Below are 22,165 nucleotides of genomic sequence, written 5' to 3' on the forward strand. Positions count from 1 at the left end.
TCCAAACATAGAGATCCTATTAAATTACTAGAGGGGATCTATGTTATAAACCCTCCAAGTTCCAGAATGGAGTGAAAATGGCAGCCATATTGGTCAGGGACAAATCCAAACTAGTCTATGAATGGCCGTTGAGGCATAATCTAAATTTGACTTATGCAGAAAAAAACATGTAATGCATGTGATATATCTGAAAGTGTGTATTAAAATATTGTCAGATAATTATAAGTACAGTTTTTTTACAGGTTTTATACACATTTTCTGTATAAATAGCCTCTAAAATACATGTAAACAGATCCTAAATGTTTACATTTTTGTTTTCTTGGAAAGCTGTGAGTGCTATATTTTAAATTCTTAAAATGTATTATTTTACACAATATCTGATCAAAATGACTGACTGTTAGACCATCATAAGAAGTGTCAAGTCTAGTCTAGTATTCTAATTCCTAATTCTGCCAATAGCAGCTAGTTTTCAGTTTCCCCTCCCAACTCAGACCACTCCCAGAAAATCCAAGCAAAATTCTTGCTGGAGAAATGTTTTTTTCCCCATTTTTTAATGAAATCTATTACATTAATGTACTTAGTTAATTGTTACCCATAAATGATTTGATATTGATATAAAACGGCTAATTGGGCCTTTAATGACAAACTGACAAACCCTTTACGTTAAAGATATTTGACACCGAGTTAGTATAAATCATGTAAAATTGAGCAAGTGTGTATTTATTGTGTAATTTGTGTACCAGTTTTATCTTATGTAGTCAAATGCACCTATAGCCTCAAACATTAAATTGGTTTGTTAATCATGTTTTAATTCATTAAAGCAAATTAATAGTTTTTTTATTTTGTATAGTTTTGTAATTGATTACATTGCAGATACCAAACAAATGTAAAGTTACATATCCGGCTACATCCGTTAATCATTAATCACGGTAGCACCAGCAACTTTGAAACAGGTGACTCACGTCGCACAATACTGAGAAAGACGCCCTCTTTACAAACCCGAGGTTGCGCTGCTGCTGTAGGCTTTTGATCGTGTCTCTGTTGTGTTTGTAGCCTATTTTCTCTAGACTTGTCTGAATAAGGAAATGTAATAGGAATCCAGCACCACCGAGGAGGGTGAGAAGTGACTCGCTCCACAACGTAGACTACTGTAATTTACTCCGTAAATAAAAAGTAGCTATAAACGCACGTATGAATGCTTTGATTTACCTGGACTATTGCGGAAAGACCAAGGAAGGTGATAGCCAACATTTACGCACGGATTTGGGTATTCTGATTTTTAACCATGGGGAAAAGAGCCGCCCTGGCGACTTACGATAAAGAGTTCAGCTTTGTCAGCCCAGTTGTCAAATATCTACTTTTCCTTTTTAACTTAATATTTTGGGTAAGTATTTAATATGCTTAGATTTCTCCTGGTTTTGTCTGCTGATTTTGCGTAATCTGTGCACCTCACTCTGCCTAATTTAAGGTTACGCACACATTTTAATTGTACAAATTGTAAATATCCATTTGCTGTTAGGCTATAGCTTTCATTGAACGTGAGCAACTTCCAGTCATTTAGTCTACTTTGCTGTGAGGACTGGTTAACCATTGATTTAGGCTGTTAATTTGTTATTTTGTGAATGCATGAGAAAACCAGCCTCACTAACAAGACACATTCTTTCTAAGCCCCACAAAATAGTTATGTGTTACAATCATGTCTTCGATAGGATGAAACGTTTAACTATGTTTTTATGCCTTTGCGTCTATGCTACAAAACAATCATAATCAATCCTTAGCCGTGGAAAATAACCAATATTGCCTATTCAAAGGAGTACATGAAATAAAGGTTGTATTCTGCTTCATGTTTGACACCAATGACTCCTACTAGTGTCATACTAAAGGAGAGCTTATTTTCTGATGAACATGTTTAAACAGCAGCTACAACATCCCAGCTGTGATAGTGGTGAGGAATGGAGCTATAGGCATGCTAAGGGAATGCCTGCACATACCTTGCAGCTCTCTCATTGGTCAAAGTGTCACCTTGTTTTGGAACTCATTTCTGTTTAAATAACCAATTTTACTCCATTAATAATGGGCCTAGTCTTGATAGACGTTGGCTGCTAGAATACGTTTAGACCTAAATTAATAGTCTTTATATAGAGGGGATCCAGACTCTCATTTCAATAATAATGTGAAAACCACTAGGAGCAGCAAACAAAACTCCAATATACACTGCTCTGTATATGCCAGTCTACTGTCACAACTCCTTTTTTAACCAAGCTGTTGCCAAGCAACACAAAGTTTCATTTATTCATATGTTGATGGTGCAACATGGGGTTCTGTGAAAAGGGGGCCCATGCACTCTCCTCTCCAAATCTGTTTAGTAGTCAAATGAGCGTATCAAATATGCCTCTTAGATACTTCAATCACGTCCTAGAAAGCTGTTGAAACAGTTATCTGTGAGAGGCCTATTTGCTCTTTTCTTTTTGTTGTTGCTAGACCTCATCAAATGCTTGTTACAGTTGCATTTAGCATGTTTGACTATCAGAAACTCATCTTGGCCCCATTTTTTTTCCTTTTGAATGAGCTTTCCTAGTCACAGTTTGTATCAAAATATGTGAGGAGGACCCCCCTCCCAAATCACTGTGTCACCAAGCACCGATGTGCCTTTGATGGTGATGACACTAGAGTCGGCGCTGTTCTGAGCGACCTATGACACATTAGGAGCTCTTTGAAATATCCAGGCTTGGTGTTCTGTATTGAGTTCATACCTTTTGATATGGGCCCTGCTTTAACATCACACAGCATAGGCAATCATCCCATGATGACTGTCAGTGTAGGCACACTTGTCTATAGTGTCGGCAAAGGCTATAATCTGACCTAGTGCCCTTTGACACAACCCCTCGCTCTCTCTTTCCCCACTGCCATCATCTCTCACGATCTGTCCAATAGAAAAACATCTGGGGGGAAAATGTGCCACTCTGAATGCTCCTGATCTCATGACATCTGCTTTGTTTATGATTGTCAGCATGCCGACTGATTTAGCTACTTCCCCAAACGTTGTCCTTGAGTACAGAATATCTATAACGACTATGAAAAGGCAGCCAGCTGTTAAACATTAACAACTCTGGAAGCAGAAGTTTGCAAACTACGCAAATTGATAGTACAGATGTCAGCCTACTGTCAGGTGCTTGGGGGAACTGTAACTTTCACTCACTGTTCAACACTAAGGGGATTTCTGACTAAGACGCAAGAACAAGCAGCCTTGTTATTGCAGACTGGGATTTCCAGTGTTGGGTTTTAGTCCGCACTGCTTTGCAGTGTTAATAGGTTTTGACATGGATTTATGTCCAGTTCTGCTGTGTTTACATTCCATAACTAGAGGAAACCTAGCATAATCGTTGGCCTATCTTAGCTCTGGTCCAGGGTGTTAGTACGTCCATCCTCTACTTACTAGGGTGTTACTACGCATTCCTCTACTACACACCAGGGTGTTTAGCTCTGGTCCAGGGTGTTAGTACGCATTCCTCTACTAACACCTTAGCTCTGGTCCAGGGTGTTAGTACGCATTCCTACTAACACCTTAGCTCTGGTCCAGGGTGTTAGTACGCATTCCTCTACTACGCATTCCCTTTACTAACACCTTAGCTCTGGTCCAGGGTGTTAGTTACTAACACCTTAGCTCTGGTCCAGGGTGTTACTACGTATTACTCTACTAACACCTTAGCTCTGGTCCAGGGTGTTTAGTAGGCATTTCTCTAATAACACCTTAGCTCTGGTCCAGGGTGTTTAATAGGCATTCCTCTACTAACACCTTAGCTCTGGTCCAGGGTGTTACTACGTATTCCTCTACTAACACCTTAGCTCTGGTCCAGGGTGTTACTACGTATTCCTCTACTAACACCTTAGCTCTGGTCCAGGGTGTTTAGTAGGCATTCCTCTACTAACACCTTAGCTCTGGTCCAGGGTCTTTAGTAGGTTCTTCTTCTACTAACACCTTAGCTCTGGTCCAGGGTGTTAGTACGTAATCCTCTACTAACACCTTAGCTCTGGTCCAGGGTCTTTAGTAGGTTCTTCCTCTACTAACACCTTAGCTCTGGTCCAGTGTCTTTAGTAGGTTCTTCCTCTACTAACACCTTAGCTCTGGTCCAGGGTGTTTAGTAGGCATTCCTCTACTAACACCTTAGCTCTGGTCCAGGGTGTTACTACGTATTCATCTACTAACACCTTAGCTCTGGTCCAGGGTGTTACTACGTATTCCTCTAACACCTTAGCTCTGGTCCAGTGTCTTTAGTAGGTTCTTCCTCTACTAACACCTTAGCTCTGGTCCAGGGTGTTTAGTAGGCATTCCTCTACTAACACCTTAGCTCTGGTCCAGGGTGTTACTACGTATTCTCTACTAACACCTTAGCTCTGGTCCAGGGTAGGCATTCATCTACTAACACCTTAGTTACTACTTAGTATTCTCTAACACCTTAGCTCTGGTCCAGGGTGTTTAGTAGGTCAGGTTCTTCCTCTACTAACACCTTAGCTCTGGTCCAGGGTGTTACTAGGCATTCCTCTAACACCTTAGCTCTGGTCCAGGGTGTTTAGTAGGCATTCCTCTACTAACAGAGAGGAGTTAATTAACTAGCAGAGGCAACTCTTTCTGGTTGTGTGAAGAGACCAGAGCTAACCCTTCCTATGCATAGCAGATAAAGGCAGATTCATAGACAGGAAATGACAGGGCTTGAGGTTAGCTATGTGCAAAACAACATGTAGGCTACAGTGTCAGGGTGTCCACACCCGGATGTTCCCTCAAAATACTTTCCTTTCAGGTTTGATTCTTCATTCTGTACAGTAATGGTATCATTACATCTGCTACATTTACCACATGGGTCACCTGCAGAAGTGGACATGGGTCACCTGCAGAAGTGGACATGGGTCACCTGCAGAAGTGGACATGGGTCACCTGCAGAAGTGGACATGGGTCACCTGCAGAAGTGGACATGGGTCACCTGCAGAAGTGGACATGGGTCACCTGCAGAAGTGGACATGGGTCTCCTGCAGAAGTGGACATGGGTCTCCTGCAGAAGTGGACATGGGTCACCTGCAGAAGTGGACATGGGGAAAGAGTAACTCAAGAACACACTAATGTAAAATGAATTTAATTCACCATAAACAATTTTTTACATGTCAAAAAGATTTCACTCCCAGAACGCGGACGGAACCAGGTTTTCCCCCCCATCTCCATCCCTGGCCACTTCTACATTGATTTACAAGTTTGAACATGGATGTCCTAAAAACAAACTCCTGATTGTTACAGTCCAGTCCCTCACAACGTACCACAAGTCAAAGAGCTACTCTTCGACCTTGTGCAAACAGGATAAGATCTTGTAAAAACTTGCATCTCTGGCTGTGAGGAATGCATTTTTGACGTAGTTTTTCACCCCCTCTGGCTAGCTGGAGAATGTGTCTGGAAGGACACACCTAACACCCTGCGTAGACTGTTAAAAGCGAGGGAGTCATCAGTATTGCTACAAATGTGAACTATGGTGTGAGAGGGTATCTGAAGAAACCACCAAGGAAGATATCTATCTCTAGTGACCACATGGCAATTCTATTTGAGGTACAGAGCTGTAGGAAGGCCGCCCATTTTCTGTTTCCATTTTCCCAAAATAACTTAGAGGGCAGAATTTACACCACAACCAATGAATCGCTCAACTCAAACTAATGACTGGATAGATGGCTCAAGAGTTTGTTCTCTATCTTTTCATAGATAACAATGGTTTTGTAAACTATCCATTTAGCCTCCTTTGTGCAGAGGAAGACTGGCCCTTACTCGGAGGACAGACTAGGCTTTTCCCTCCAAAGTGCAAGGTGTGGATACTGGATACTGGAGTGGGAGAGGGGTTGCTGTGTGCTCCCTGTTATGTTGGTGAAGGTTACAGGTTGGAGTAAAAAGTGAAAGAGCCATTATAAGAAAAGCCCTCTGATCGCAGCCAAGTTGTTTATTTAGTCAAAGGAGAACGAACTCTATAGAACAGAACACATCCCAACTCACTAGTTCTGAACTGTAACCCATCAGCCTATTATGGATAACGTCACTAGTTGAACGTTGTTTGTCGGTTCTGTTATATGATTCTCGGTGTGATAAACTGTATATTTGAGAATCCAATTTAGTTTTACATTTTATGCCACTTTTACTCACTCTGACTAAAACTAGTGTAAATACTACAGCACACCCACTTAGCAATGGTTCTGTTCTGACATGCACTGAATTGTTTTTGTTTAAGTTTTAAGTTACGTACACATTGCTAGTATTGTAGTCAAGTGACTAAACCTCAAGTCCCACTAGAGTCCCAAGTGACTCAACTACAACGCTAGTGACGAGTTCCTTGCTTGTGCTCCAACAATCTTTCAAGCTACAGTTCACAGTGTAAAGAAAAATAGCTAGCTTAGTATACGGAACAAAAATATAAACTGGGCCTTAGGATCTCGTCACGGTAACTCTGTGCATTCAAATTGCCATTGATGCAATGAAATTGTTCTTATTGTCCGTAGCTTATGCCTGCCGATACCATAACCCCACCGCCACCATGGGGCACTTTGTTCATAACATTGACATTGGCAAACTGCTCGCCCACACCACGCCATACATGTGGTCTAAGGTTGTGAGGCTGGTTGGATGTACTGCCAAATTCTCTAAAACAACGGAGGCGGCTTATGGTAGAGAAATTAACATTAATTTCTCTGGCAACAGCTCTGGTGGACTTTCCTGTAATTGGCATACCAATTGCACACTCCCTCAACTTGAGACATCTGTGGCATTGTGTTGTGTGACAAAACTGCACATTATTGTCCCCAACACAAGATGCACCTGTGTAAGGATCATGCTCTATGATCATATTATTGATATGCTACACTTGGCTGGTGGATGGATTATCTTGGCAAAGGAGAAATACTCACTAACAGGGATGTAAACAAATGTGTGCATAGTATTTGAAAGAAAAGCTTTCTGTGCTTATGGAACATTTCTGGGATCCTTTATTTCAGCTCATAAAACATGGGACCAACTCTTTACATGTTGGGTTTTATATTTTTGTTCAGTGTATATTAGTAAGGCTTGTTAGGTAATACAAGAGTTGTAGATGGCACGTTGAATTACGCAAAGGAGAGAAACTTTAATGAACAACTAAAGCCCAGATCACATTGGCAGTTTGAAGTGACTAAAATCCTTTTTTTCTTTGCATATCCCATTGTCATCTGTTATTTTTCTTGCAGTCCGAACAGCCAAAAAGCACATGGAATAGGATATTTCAAACCACATTTCACACTACCTTCATAGGTGGTTTGAAGTCTGATACGTCACATGGCCAGGAATCAGATTTGTGTCTGAGTGGTTAAATCTGAATTCTCAAGTGGTTTTTAGACTGTTATTTGGCATATCTTGTTGCTTGCTAGCTACTCTGTTTGACAAGATCATGTGGTAGCCAACTCGCTAGTTAATAGTTTACAAACCTATTAGTGAATGTGCTAGAAAGCTACCCAGCTAGCTAGTTAATAGTTTACAAACCTATTAGTGAGTGTGCTAGAAAGCTACGCAGCTAGCTAGTTAATAGTTTACAAACCTATTAGTGAATGTGCTAGAAAGCTACCCAGCTAGCTAGTTAATAGTTTACAAACCTATTAGTGAATGTGCTAGAAAGCTACCCAGCTAGCTAGTTAATAGTTTACAAACCTATTAGTGAATGTGCTAGAAAGCTACCCAGCTAGCTAGTTAATAGTTTACAAACCTATTAGTGAATGTGCTAAAAAGCTACCCAGCTAGCTAGTTAATAGTTTACAAACCTATTAGTGAATGTGCTAGAAAGCTACCCAGCTAGCTAGTTAATAGTTTACAAACCTATTAGTGAATGTGCTAGAAAGCTAGCTAGTTAATAGTTTACAAACCTATTAGTGAATGTGCTAGAAAGCTAGCTAGTTAATAGTTTACAAACCTATTAGTGAATGTGCTAGAAAGCTACCCAGCTAGCTAGTTAACTGCTGTGGACAAAAAGGACTCCTTGTGAAAGTTGGATCATCTTATCCATTGAGGCTTTAAAAGTGTCCTTGCACTATGATTTTGAACATTCAAAGCAACTGGGAAACGTCCATGGCAAGAGTCGTCACCTTAGCCTGCTACATAACTTCTGAGTGCTAGGACGCACGGACACCACACCACCAATCAGCCTGTGCACTGTGCACACACAGCCTTGTCAGCAATTTGTATCTTTATTTAACTAGGCAAGTCAGTTAAGAACAAATTCTTATTTTCAATGACGGCCTAGGAACAGTGGGTTAACTGCCTGTTCAGGGGCAGAATGACAGATTGGTACCTTGTCAGCTCGGGGGTTTGAACTACTAGGCTACCCTGCCGCCCCAAATGACTGCAGTCTTAACACACACACACACATCTGATTTGGTCACTTGTAACTTGCTGTTTGAACAGTCACTATTCTTAAATGGATTTGGAAAATAAAACTGATTTGAGCATTTAAGGCCTGCAATATGAAGAAGGCTTAAGTTACTAGTGATCAAGACTGAGTTCAAGTCACCACAATGGTTGAGTTAAGAATCATGAAAAGTTCAGGACTCGTAGGCCTACAGCACCTCTGCAGGGTGTTAACTGATAATCAATGTTTTCCCATTTCATTGTCAATCTTTGTGATTGACAGGAGAGATGACCAATGGGGCTGAGTTGTCACCACCATAACAACCAGGGTTGAAGTATGGATATAGTTTCTCAGTGAAGGCGTTGCCAATGAAAGAGAAGATATGATGTGGAGAACAAGTCTCATAAAAGGAGACCTGACCCTCCTCAAAATCCACAAACACCCCCACTCTCCTGAGCTTCTTCTTAAGGCAGACTTGGGTGCGACCAATAGGACAGACCCAATCACCCAGGAGTCGTGCATTCCAGAATCCATTTTCAGGGTGCCGTAACAGGAGGGCTCTGTTTGTGGACTCTTTAATTACTCCCAAAACCTAGTAGTTTTCCCTCAACCTGCACCTCATAGTAGAATCTTCCTGAGGAGAAGCCCTCCTTTCCCATGACACTGAAAATATTCCAATGCCTTTCTAGGTCTTATTAGAGAGAGTGTTGCCTGTATCCATCTCTCACTTTTTCCCCGTCCTCAGACAGAACAAGATAGCGATGTCTTGTATCAGGGTCCAGAGTCACATCCACTGCTCATTGCTGGACCCTCTTCATCTCAGCATCACACAACTTCTCTATCTCCTTGGTAACGGTATCCTCCAGCTGAGACGCAGCTCTCCTTAAGTTCCCCATACACAGATCACAGTAAACACTAATCTTAGTCCAGTCCCTGGTGTTCATGGGGTGCACAGGGATGGGAAGCTCTGGACTAGATGAAGGTCCTCAGTGTGTGAAATCTGCTCTAGCTCAGTGCTTCTCCTCTTTAACTCAGTGATTTCCTGCTCCAGCTTTTTAATGAGCCGTTCAGCCCGCACCTCTGCTGATTTCTGCTTCTTCTCAATCACCCCAATGAGCTCAGCCTGGCTTCTTTCAATGAACTCCACCAGAGCAGTGAAGAACTGCACATCTGCTATTTCTCGATTTGCGTCTTTCTTGCTGGCCTCCACAGAGTGTTTTGATATCACTGATCTTCTGCAGTCGCTCCCGGATCATTTGCTGCACGTGTGACTCGGTCTTCCCCAGCTGAGCCTTCCTCTCCCCAAACTCTTCCTCGAGAGGGACGGTGTGATGAGTCTTGTGGTCAGTCTCTGTGCAGAACTGACACACACACACACACACACACGTCTGGTCAGTCCTACAGAACAGCTGAGCTGTGAATATGCTCTTTACTGTAAGAGCTGTTTCTCACATACCTCCTTACTGTTTTCTATACTATTGTGAATATGATAATGCTCTTTACTGTAAGAGCTGTTTCTCACATACCTCCTTACTGTTTTCTATACTATTGTGAATATGATAATGCTCTTTACTGTAAGAGCTGTTTCTCACATACCTCCTTACTGTTTTCTATACTATTGTGAATATGATAATGCTCTTTACTGTAAGAGCTGTTTGAAAATGTACTTTTGGCCTTGCTGGTGACATCACCAGGTAGTACATTTGGTAATTGACCAATAAAAAATAATTCCAAACTCCTCTGCCAATAACAGCTAGTTTTCAACCCTAGAAACATTTTTGATTGAGAAATTGCTCTTTGCCAAGAAGGTATTTTTGTTTGCAATTAAAATGGTCAAAAACAAACAATCACAGTAAGGTAATGAATTATTTGATATTGAGATAAAAAACATCTGCCTTGGACAGTTTAAATCCCTCCTGTTCTCCCCCATTTGAGACTGAGTGTCTTCTGTGTTATACTGTCACAAAGACACAGGTTCATATTTAGTCTCATATCGTTCTACTCCATATGCCTAGTTACAACAAGAAAAATAACATTGACTTTTTTTTCTTTTCATTTTATCAGATGATCTCATTGGTGTTGATGTCTATTGGCATTTACGCCAGGATGATGAAACATGCCGGTAAGTGATCCTCCATTGACTCAATGGATGCCTACATTCAGTGTGAATTTCCAGAGCTGTTTGTATGGCATTCTAGTGGTGCTTTCATACGGAGTTCAATAGGCCTAGGTCCTGCACCATACTGTAGCTAAACGTTTTTAAACGGAAAACGAAAATGAGTTTCTTATTGGACCAGGTAGTCTCATTCCTTCCTGTTTCACTCCATTTCTCCTATTTTGTGCCTTTATGAACACGACCCTGGTCGCAACACTAAGGCAGAGATGCCAAGGCAGTACAGGACGTTTATAGAGTATGTCATTTTGTTTATGTGGTTCCAAAGGTCCCTCTGTTAGGAAGAATGTCAAAAATGCAAACGGCTCACAACTTCTCCTAAGGTTTGATGAATATCCCCACTGTTTGTAATTCCTTCTAAGATAAGAACCAACTTCAGTCATTGTCAACAAATCAAACTCTCTCTCTGGCGCTCTCTCTCTGGCGCCACATATTCTCACTCACTCACTCTTTGGTGCCACGTATTCTCACTCAATCACTCACTCACTCACTCACTCACTCACTCACTCTTTGGCTCCACGTATACTCTCTCTCTCTCCTCTCTCCGGTACATGATTCTTTCACTTGCTCTCTGTCCCTTTTCTCTCTCTCTTTCTCCCTCTCCCAGAGGCAGCCATGGCCTGTCTAGCGGTGGACCCTGCCATCCTGCTGCTGATCGTGGGGGTGCTCATGTTCTTCATCACCTTCTGTGGCTGTGTGGGCTCCCTCAGAGAGAACATCTGCCTCCTACAGACAGTCAGTGGTCTAGCCCACTTCTAACTCTTCTTAAAAGAGCACCCTCAAATCAAATCAAATGTTATTGGTCACATTCACAGAATACAACAGGTGTAGACTTCACCATGAAATGCTTACTTACGAACGTATTCCCCACAATGCAGACTTGTAAATATTTGATAAATAAAACCTTCATGCCTACCTACCTTCCTTGAAGAAATCAGTGATCTGATAAGGATTGGTGGGTGAAAGCAATAAGATAGAAATGGTGCTTTCACATAGCCAAACATATGAATCAGTTATCTCTACCTCAAGGAAGGCAAGCTGGAAGGAAGAATGGATTCTAAAAATATTGGAATTGGACCACTGCCAATTATCAGCTGTGTTGTGCTCTGTCATTTGAATAGCCTAGTATGAAATACTTATATATATGCCATTTAGCAGACGCTTTTATCCAAAGCGACTTAGTCATGTGTGCATACATTCTACGTATGGGTGGTCCCGGGGATCGAACCCACTACCCTGGCGTTACAAGCGCCATGCTCTACCAACTGAGCTACAGGTTATCCTCAGGTTATCTGCTGATGGGGGTTTTGACTCCTGAAGGATTACCAGGCTAATACATTCTTATCCATAAGACTTGTGTGACATGCCCTCAGACTGAACAAATGATTAACTCTTCCTCTCTCTCTCTCTTTCTTCCTCTCTCTCTCTCTTTCTTTCTTTTTTCCCTTCCTTCCTTCCTTATTTCCTCCAGTTCTGCATCTTCCTGACGATCATCTTTCTGCTGCAGTTAGCTGCAGGTGTCCTGGGCTTCGTCTTCTCAGATAAGGTACTGTATCTCCACTAGGAAAGGATAGTGATACCCCCATAATTCTATGAGAATTATTGGGGTATCACTTTGGGAATTATGGGGTTATCACTATGGGAATTATGGGGTTATCACTATGGGAATTATGGGGTTATCACTATGGGAATTATGGGGTTATCACTATGGGAATTATGGGGTTATCACTATGGGAATTATGGGGTTATCACTATGGGAATTATGGGGTTATCACTATGGGAATTATGGGGTTATCACTATGGGAATTATGGGGTTATCACTATGGGAATTATGGGGTTATCACTATGGGAATTATGGGGTTATCACTATGGGAATTATGGGGTTATCACTATGGGGATTATGGGGTTATCACTATGGGGGTTATCACTATGGGAATTATGGGGTTATCACTATGGGAATTATGGGGGTATCACTATGGGAATTATGGGGGTATCACTATGGGAATTATGGGGGTATCACTATGGGAATTATGGGGTTATCACTATGGGAATTATGGGGGGGTATCACTATGGGAATTATGGGGGTATCATGGGAATTATGGGGGTATCACTATGGGAATTATGGGGGTATCACTATGGGAATTATGGGGGTATCACTATGGGAATTATGGGGGGAATTATGGGGGTATCACTATGGGAATTATGGGGGTATCACTATGGGAATTATGGGGGTATATGGGAATTATGGGGGTATCACTATGGGAATTATGGGGGGGTATCACTATGGGAATTATGGGGGTATCACTATGGGGGGGTATCACTATGGGAATTATGGGGTATCACTATGGGAATTATGGGGGTATCACTATGGGAATTATGGGGGGGTATCACTATGGGAATTATGGGGGTATCACTATGGGAATTATGGGGGGAAATGGGGGTATCATATGGGAATTATGGGGTTATCACTATGGGAATTATGGGGGGGTATCACTATGGGAATTATGGGGGTATCACTATGGGAATTATGGGGTTATCACTATGGGAATTATGGGGGTATCACTATGGGAATTATGGGGGTATCACTATGGGAATTATGGGAATTATGGGGTTATCACTATGGGAATTATGGGGGTATCACTATGGGAATTATGGGGTTATCACTTGGGAATGGGGGTATCACTATGGGAATTATGGGGGTATCACTATGGGAATTATGGGGGTTATCACTATGGGAATTATGGGGGTATCACTATGGGAATTATGGGGGTTATCACTATGGGAATTATGGGGGTATCACTATGGGAATTATGGGGGTATCACTATGGGAATTATGGGGGTATCACTATGGGAATTATGGGGGTATCACTATGGGAATTATGGGGTTATCACTATGGGAATTATGGGGGTATCACTATGGGAATTATGGGGGTATCACTATGGGAATTATGGGGGTATCACTATGGGAATTATGGGGGTATCACTATGGGAATTATGGGGGTATCACTATGGGAATTATGGGGGTATCACTATGGGAATTATGGGGGTATCACTATGGGAATTATGGGGGTATCACTATGGGGTATCACTATGGGAATTATGGGGGTATCACTATGGGAATTATGGGGGTATCACTATGGGAATTATGGGGTATCACTATGGGAATTATGGGGGTATCACTATGGGAATTATGGGGGTATCACTATGGGAATTATGGGGGTATCACTATGGGAATTATGGGGGTATCACTATGGGAATTATGGGGGTATCACTATGGGAATTATGGGGGTATCACTATGGGAATTATGGGGGTATCACTATGGGAATTATGGGGGTATCACTATGGGAATTATGGGGGTATCACTATGGGAATTATGGGGGTATCACTATGGGAATTATGGGGGTATCACTATGGGAATTATGGGGGTATCACTATGGGAATTATGGGGGTATCACTATGGGAATTATGGGGGTATCACTATGGGAATTATGGGGGTATCACTATGGGAATTATGGGGGTATCACTATGGGAATTATGGGGGTATCACTATGGGAATTATGGGGGTATCACTATGGGAATTATGGGGGTATCACTATGGGAATTATGGGGGTATCACTATGGGAATTATGGGGGTATCACTATGGGAATTATGGGGGTATCACTATGGGAATTATGGGGTTATCACTATGGGAATTATGGGGGTATCACTATGGGAATTATGGGGGTATCACTATGGGAATTATTTTTATTGGTTGTATCATGCAGCATTTTATTACCCATAATAAACTGTACATGTCGGTCCCCCCTAAGAAGTTTACTCTAGAAACTCATTCCCTCACATTCCGTCTCCTCCACCCCTGCCTCTAGCTAGGTCATTATACCTTGACCTGGTCCCAATATTCTGTCCTCCTCCAGTTCTTGTTAAAGAAGTGCAACATCTCTCTTTGAGGTCAATTCAATAGATTGTTACTGTCCCCAAAGGACAGTTCTTGTGCAGAACAAAATCTGCGTAATTGAAACGTGCACACAGCATATACAACAAGAGGAAAATAGAAATCATTAAAAGAGAAAGATTTGCCGTGAATTCACAATATTTACAAGAGCACCAACGAAAGTCATGCTTTTGGATTAGACTTTCATACATTGTGACTGTTGAAAATGGTTGGCTTTCTAATGTTCAATTGGCTCAGTTAGTGCTCATATCAGTTAATTTATGTAATTACCGTAAGATAAGGGTCAGAAATATGATAATGACGACAAAAATGCTAATGTACATTTAGAAGAGGAAGTTATTTTTTTAGGCTGTTTGTCAGTCAGTGACTTGTGGCCAGAGAGCGCCCTCTGCTGCTAGTTGCCTTCAACTGCACTTCACCGGTCAATTTAAGTCATCCAGCAGCAGGCTGTTGGTTTTCAGAGGAATGTACTACGTGTAAACTTTGAGTGTGCGCGTGCCATTGTGCGTGCTTGCTTGCGTGTGTGTGCATGTTTGTAAAGACAGAATGCAGTTTAAAGAAAGTCAGGTCTGTTTTCTAACTATGGGGGTATTATATTACCAGGATTTTCTCAGGATAAATACATGTTTGTAATTCATTCATGTGGGAACAATCTTGTCTTGTTCAGGGTACAATTAAGTGTATTAGTTGATTGACTAAACAAATGATTTAAGCAAATGTCATCTTTCTTTTCTGTATTTTCTAAAGGCACGGAATAAAGTGAGTGAGATTATCAACAATGCCATCGTTCACTACAGGGATGACATTGACCTCCAGAACCTCATCGACTTTGGTCAGAAAGAGGTGAGGAGGGGACCACATATAACTGGAAACAACACTTTCTCACTGTAATACTTGTTGTTCTCAAATAATACACATTGAACTCAAGTACTGTACAGCGACGGTAGTTACACTACTGTTTATTCAGTACTGAGGGGTCTCCGTCAGATTTGGTCAAGGTTTTGAGATGATCCTTTTTGGTTCCTCTATCGTCCTCAAATGAAAACAACAGTTCATTGTATAGATCTTAATCAGAAATGTGTCTCACGAGCTCCTGAGTTAAAAGACAACATCTACACACCACACTGACAACAACTTTCACACAAATACACTGACAGCTGTTGACTATACAGGCTATACAATCCATTAACCAATGACTTGTTTGTCCTCGTCTCCTCAGTTCAGCTGTTGTGGAGGTGTCACCTACACCGACTGGTCTCAGAACATGTACTTCAACTGCACCACAGACAACCGCAGCCGAGAGCGCTGCTCTGTTCCCTTCTCCTGCTGCCTGCTGTCTAAAGATGAGGTCAGGGGTTAGAGGTCGGGGCCTTGGGTTATTACAATCATCTTGCCAGCAACTTGTTACAGTGGTTAAATCATGACAGGCTACAGTTAAGTTTGCTATTTTTATGTTCCACTTTATTGTCAAGTGTGATTTAGTTTCAACCGAGCACAATGTGCAATGTCATGTACGTGCTTGTGCATTATTGTGCATTGTAATTGAAATGTATCTCTCCCTCTGCCTCTCTCTCTGCAGGCGGTCATTAACACAATGTGTGGTCAGGGGATGCAGGAGCTGTCATATCTGCAGGCTGGTGCCTTCATCCACACCAATGGCTGCATCGACAAGCTGGTCAACTGGATCCACAGCAACCTGTTCATGCTAGGGGGCATCGCCCTGGGTCTGGCCATCCCACAGGTAGACATCACACACACACTTGTAGAGTCTATTCCAGGGTTGGGGTCCATTTGAATTGATGTCACTCAATTCCTTCAAATCAAACATTAGAAATGCATAGCTTCTCCTTTTCAGGTTATTAAGAAGTAATTGAAAGTACATTTTGTTATTTTAATTGTTAAATTTGAATTTCAGTGTACTTCTTGAATTGACTGACTTCAATTTAATTTGACCCCAATCCTGGTCTATTTAGATTCACATTGTAACTCTATGGGCACATCATCCAGGAGTGTAGAGAGGGACAGGAACCACATGAAGTCACTTCTCTGCTCACTCAGCCTCTATTGTTTTCCCGTGTCCTCTTTTTCTCTCTCTCTCTCTCTCTTTCTGTCATTAGCTGGTGGGGATCCTCTTGTCTCAGATTCTGATCAACCAGATAAAGGACCAGATTGAGCTTCAGAACTACAACCTGCAGCACCGTACTGACCCTTGGCAGTAACCTGGTCATGATCAGGTCCTACCCAATCAAACTGGACCAGGACTAGGTCAACCCTAGGGTCTAACCCCTTTCTGCTAGATGGGGCTCAAGCTTTCATGTAGATGGTGTTCATTTTCAAGGCTGCTTGATCATTTCAATGGTGCAAGGACTGGCTTTGAGGCCAAAGATTCTGGCTGGATGATCCACCATTTGACAAGAGTCGAGGTGGTCTGCTCTCTTTCTGTGTTCTTGACTCTCTTGCGTGTCTTTTTGTTCAGTATATAATCTAACCAACTGAGCTACCAGAACCAATGGTTTATTTCCTGAATGGGTTGATGTAGCTGAGGGACCAGACCCATGTGAATTGGCTGAGAAACCAAGGTTCCGAAAAGGTCTAGATGCCTGGACAGTGTGTCAATGTGTGCTTGTTTCGTTTTAGCTCACCCAGTATTCTGGATGGGTGGAGTTTTCACTTTATGACCAATGGAATGGTCAATGTTGAAACTCTGCCCACCCTGTGCCCCAGGGGAGCTTAAATCAATGCATCTAATCAGGAAGTACTCCAGCCAGACAGCCAATGGAGAACTCCTCCATTCACAGCTATTCGTCATTTGACTCATCTCAAATATGGCACGATCTGTAATTTATTGAAAAGGGAAAAAAACCCAGCAACCGGAGTCCAAACCCTGCTGAAATAATGTAGACTCTGTCCAGTTACTTTTTTGTCAATGGGGTTTACGACATTGATCTGTTATTTATATCCATCCAGTTATCTGCTAATACTCTCAGAGTTGAGAACAAGACAATTCTGTCGGCCCTTCTCAAATATGAAAGCGCAAACCCAAGTAATGTAATAAGCTCATTAGCTTTACAGTCAATTTCGCTTGTGTGTATGTTAAATCTCCCAACTGTAGTTTGCCATGCATGCTATAACAAGTTTTATAAACTGGGTTGTTTGATCCCTGAAGCCTTTCTTTTTACTGCGCCAATTATGTTGGTAACCAGTTTGTAATAGCAATAAGGCACCTTGGGGGTTTGTGGTATATGGCCAATATACCACGGCTAAGGGCTGTTCTTAGGCAAGAAGCAATGCTGAGGCATGGTTAGAGTGTTGGACTAGTAACCTGAAGGTTGCGAGTTCAAACCCCCGAGCTGACAAGATACAAATCTGTCGTTCTGCCCCTGAACAGGCAGTTAACCCACTGTTCCCAGGCCGTCATTGAAAATAAGAATGTGTTCTTAACTGACTTGCCTGGTTAAATAAAGGTAAAATTAAATATTGGCGGTATACCACACCCCCTCGAGCCTTATTGCTTAATTAAATCATTGCACCTACAGCCTTTACAGTAAAGTGTTACCCAATTGATTTCTACACATTTTAAGGGATATTCCAATTTAGTTTTACATCAAAACCATTCACACAGAGTAAATCGTTGTCCCCCCCTTTACCTCCAGAACAGTCTGAATTATTCAGGGCATAGATTCTACAAGGTGTGGCGTTCAAAAGTTGCTCTATTGGTATCATGGGACTTAATGTTTGCCAGGAAAACATTCCCCACACCATTACACCACCGCTACCAGCATGTATCGTTGACACCAGGCAGGATGGAGCCATGGACTCATGCTGCTTACGCCAAATCCTGACTCCTTGGACCAGACAATGTTTTTCCACTCCTCAGTTGTCCAGTGTTGATCGCGTGCCCACTGGAGCCGCTTCTTCTTGTTTTTAGCTGATAGGAGTGGAACCTGGTGTGGTCGTCTGCTGCAAATAGCCCATCCGTGACAAGGACCGACGAGTTGTGCGTTTCGAGATGCTGCCTGTTAGCTTGCACGAGTTTTGTTTGTCTCACCATTCTCGGTAAACCCTAGACAAGCCCAGGAGACGGTTTGTTTCTGAGATCCTGGAACCGGCACACCTGGCATCGACGATCATACCACGCTCAAAGTCACTTAGGTGACTCGTTTTGCCCATTCTAACATTCAATCAACAATAACTGAATGCCTATCTGCCTGCTTTATAGAGCAAGCCATTGACAGGTGACTCACTGTCTGTAGGAGCGACCCATTTTTGTGAACGGGGTGGTTTATCTAATAATCTGGCCACTAAGTGTATATTTCAAGCTAAATTGACTGTAAATACATTCCTTTCAATAAAGCATATCTTTTGGATATGAAGCATTGTGGGTATCCATACAGACCAATAATGTAATTGTAGTTTATTACTCACTGAGCTACTAGGGGATTTCCCCATTTGAAAGTGCAACAGAAAGGCCTGATTTTATAATAAACAGTCTTATTTTCCGTAACGCCTTTTACACAAGCACTGGTGTTTAGATTGGCAAGCGCTGCAACGCTGGAGTTTACACTAATGCTGTGACTCTCCATAACATAACCATGTTGGGCCGTCAGCTAGACCTGTTGGCATTTCCCCTCACAGGGGTTGTGTTCATTAGAGCACGCGACGGAAAATGAAATTGAGCGCTTCTTATGGGACAAGTCCTGTTTTAGTCCGTTTTGTTCCTAATGAACATGACCCAGTTAGGTCCACTGGGAATAGCAGTTTTTTTCTCTCAAAATGTGGGTCAACAACAACGACGAGACGGCCTACAGGGAGGAGGTGAGGGCCCTCGGAGTGTGGTGTCAGGAAAATAACCTCACACTCAACGTCAACAAAACTAAGGAGATGATTGTGGACATCAGGAAACAGCAGAGGGAGCACCCCCCCTATCCACATCGACGGGACAGTAGTGGAGAGGGAGGTACGTTTTAAGTTCCTCGGCGAACACATCACAGACAAACTGAATTGGTCCACTCACACAGACAGCATCGTGAAGAAGGCGCAGCAGCGCCTCTTCAACCTCAGGAGGCTGAAGAAATTCGGCTTGTCACCAAAAGCACTCACAAACTTCTACAGATGCACAATCGAGAGCATCCTGGCGGGCGTATTACCGCCTGGTACGGCAACTGCTCCGCCCTCAACCGCAAGGCTCTCCAGAGGGTATTGAGGTCTGCACAACGCATCACCGGGGGCAAACTACCTGCCCTCCAGGACACCTACACCACCCGATGTTACAGGAAGGCCATAAAGATCATCAAGTACATCAACCACCCGAGCCACTGCCTGTTCACCCCGCTATCATCCAGAAGGCGAGGTCAGTACAGGTGCATCAAAGCTGGGACCGAGAGACTGAAAAACAGCTTCTATCTCAAGGCCATCAGACTGTTAAACAGCCACCACTAACATTGAGTGGCTGCTGCCAACACACTGACTCAACTCCAGCCACTTTAATAATGGCAATTGATGGGAAATGATGTAAATATATCACTAGCCACTTTAAACAATGCTACCGTATATAATGTTACTTACCCTACATTATTCATCTCATATGCATACGTATATACTGTACTCTATCATCGACTGCATCCTTATGTAATACATGTATCACTAGCCACTTTAACTATGCCACTTTGTTTACATACTCATTTCATATGTATATACTGTACTCGATACCATCTACTGTATCTTGCCTATGCTGCTCTGTACCATCACTCATTCATATATCCTTATGTACATATTCTTTATCCCCTTACACTGTGTATAAGACAGTAGTTTTGGAATTGTTAGTTAGATTACTTGTTGGTTATTACTGCATTGTCGGAACTAGAAGCACAAGCATTTCGCTACACTCGCATTAACATCTGCTAACCATGTGTATGTGACAAATAACATTTGATTTGAACATACTGTTACTGGTCAAGACTACTGATTAGCTCTGTATTTAAACGGTACAGGTGGGTGTGGAATTCATTCTAGTAACTGACCCATGTAAAATCCTAAGAATTAACATTAAAAAACACTTGTGTCAAAATTAGTTCCACAATTCCCCTTAGGTACAGAGTATTTACTTTGACTTTACGTGGTAAAATGGTAATTACTCTCTTATGTAAAGACAATATCTTGTGAATTATTTTATTTGTTTCTTTGGGAATCATCACAACAAGCACTCCAATCCATGTATCAGCTAGTTGGTTACCAATTGTGTTGAATTCATGTAATTAGTGCCAGAAACTATCCAATGACACCATTTCTAATGGTCCTAATAAACGGTACCAGTGGAAACAGTGGTCTAAAATGAAGTGTTACTGTATATTTAAGAGTCTCATGACATTCTTTCCCTGTATTGTACTCCCAGATGGCTTGTTGTGACCTGTCAGTGGGTGGGCGATGAGGACATAGGGGTTGAGGTAGCGTGAGAGAAAATTACACATGGATATAGGCATAAATGGCTACTGACCTCCAACCTCTCCAAATGTGTCTATAAGCTCCAGTAGGACCACTGACAACAGGTTACACAACTCTATGTTCTATTACTGCAGTAGTATCATGTGAAAGCATGTCTGTGTAAGCTATCCACAAAGACTACATGTGTGTTCTATAGTCAATCAGTTTAACAAATTAATTTTGTTTTATTGTCTAATCTGCAGTTTCACAGATTGTACCAGCCAGTGTTGCAATACTTAACACAAGTGTAGTATGGTCTTGCTACTGCCCACAATACAACATGTTGAAATAGAAATGCAGGGGAAATGATAAGTGAGTTTGAGTGTATTTGTAATTTTAAAATGTTCCATGATTTGGTTGCAAACACTGAAGTTCATTCCAGGCTAGTTGGGGCTGAAAGTCTAATATAGCTGTGAACAGTCAGACGTCAAACATTAAAATGGTTCCTCTCCACCCCGTTTGGCAAATAAAAACCTGAGCTTAGATACATTCCTGGCCTGAAATCTGATGTGCCTGGGTTTGGGAGCAGACACACTCCTGCATGTGAAGCCCTTCTTCTCCATACACCTTTCTACTTTGTGCACATTGCCCTGCAGTTGTTTTAACTAATTGCATGAACTATAACATTATAGGCCTACAGGCCAGGTGTTCATAATGTCAATGTGATGGGGGAAGTTATTCAGAGGCAGGCATTGAGACATCAGCGACAGTGTGTTCTGTAGGAAGTCGCAGGTTCATTAACACACAGGACTTAGGCACAGTCCCTACTACTAATATGTATTCCAGGGGACATCATGTTACACAGACCAATATGAAATGAGAAGTCACATTGGCACTTTTCTCTCTGGTGTAATAACTGACTTGTAGATGAGTCTGTCTCTCTCTTCTGGTGTGTGTGCGTGTGTGCCTGCCTGCGCGTGCAGAGAAAGCAAGAGAGATTTGGCCGGGTGCTCCAGTGAGGGGCCCACGTGCTCTGTGTGTGGTCCTGGTCTCTCCCTGACTCATTCTCAGACAGCCATGTTGCTATGGGTTTTAAGGAGGCCCAATGCTTCACTCAGAGAGAACGATGGGGAAACATGGGGCTCCGCTCATTCATACAGCACAGGCCAAAAACAAAACATCCATTGTCATTTCAACCAGCAGGAGGTAGGCTGTTGGAGCA

General features: G+C 42.2%; 1 protein-coding gene across 6 annotated transcripts; it reads left to right on the plus strand.

Annotated features, from left to right (window-relative positions):
- Positions 1–962: 962 nt before the first annotated feature.
- Positions 963–17,688, plus strand: tspan33a (tetraspanin 33a). Of its 6 annotated transcripts, XM_046296831.1 has the most exons (10): positions 964–1,384; positions 9,142–9,245; positions 9,638–9,727; positions 10,461–10,518; positions 11,177–11,304; positions 12,041–12,115; positions 15,271–15,366; positions 15,743–15,871; positions 16,103–16,264; positions 16,641–17,688. In XM_046296831.1, the coding sequence occupies exons 4-10, from the start codon at positions 10,461–10,463 to the stop codon at positions 16,740–16,742; spliced, it is 750 nt and encodes a 249-aa protein (XP_046152787.1). In that variant the 5' UTR covers positions 964–1,384; positions 9,142–9,245; positions 9,638–9,727; the 3' UTR covers positions 16,743–17,688. The 6 variants fall into 6 exon arrangements, with proteins under 6 accessions (XP_046152784.1, XP_046152783.1, XP_046152788.1 ...); XM_046296828.1 differs by lacking the exon at positions 9,142–9,245 and having other exon boundaries at positions 963–1,384; positions 9,609–9,739; XM_046296827.1 differs by lacking the exon at positions 9,142–9,245 and having other exon boundaries at positions 963–1,384; positions 9,638–9,739.
- The last annotated feature ends 4,477 nt before the right edge of the window (positions 17,689–22,165 follow it).

Source organism: Oncorhynchus gorbuscha, linkage group LG14 (assembly GCF_021184085.1).
Source record: "Oncorhynchus gorbuscha isolate QuinsamMale2020 ecotype Even-year linkage group LG14, OgorEven_v1.0, whole genome shotgun sequence".
In the NCBI taxonomy this organism is placed as follows: domain Eukaryota; kingdom Metazoa; phylum Chordata; class Actinopteri; order Salmoniformes; family Salmonidae; genus Oncorhynchus; species Oncorhynchus gorbuscha.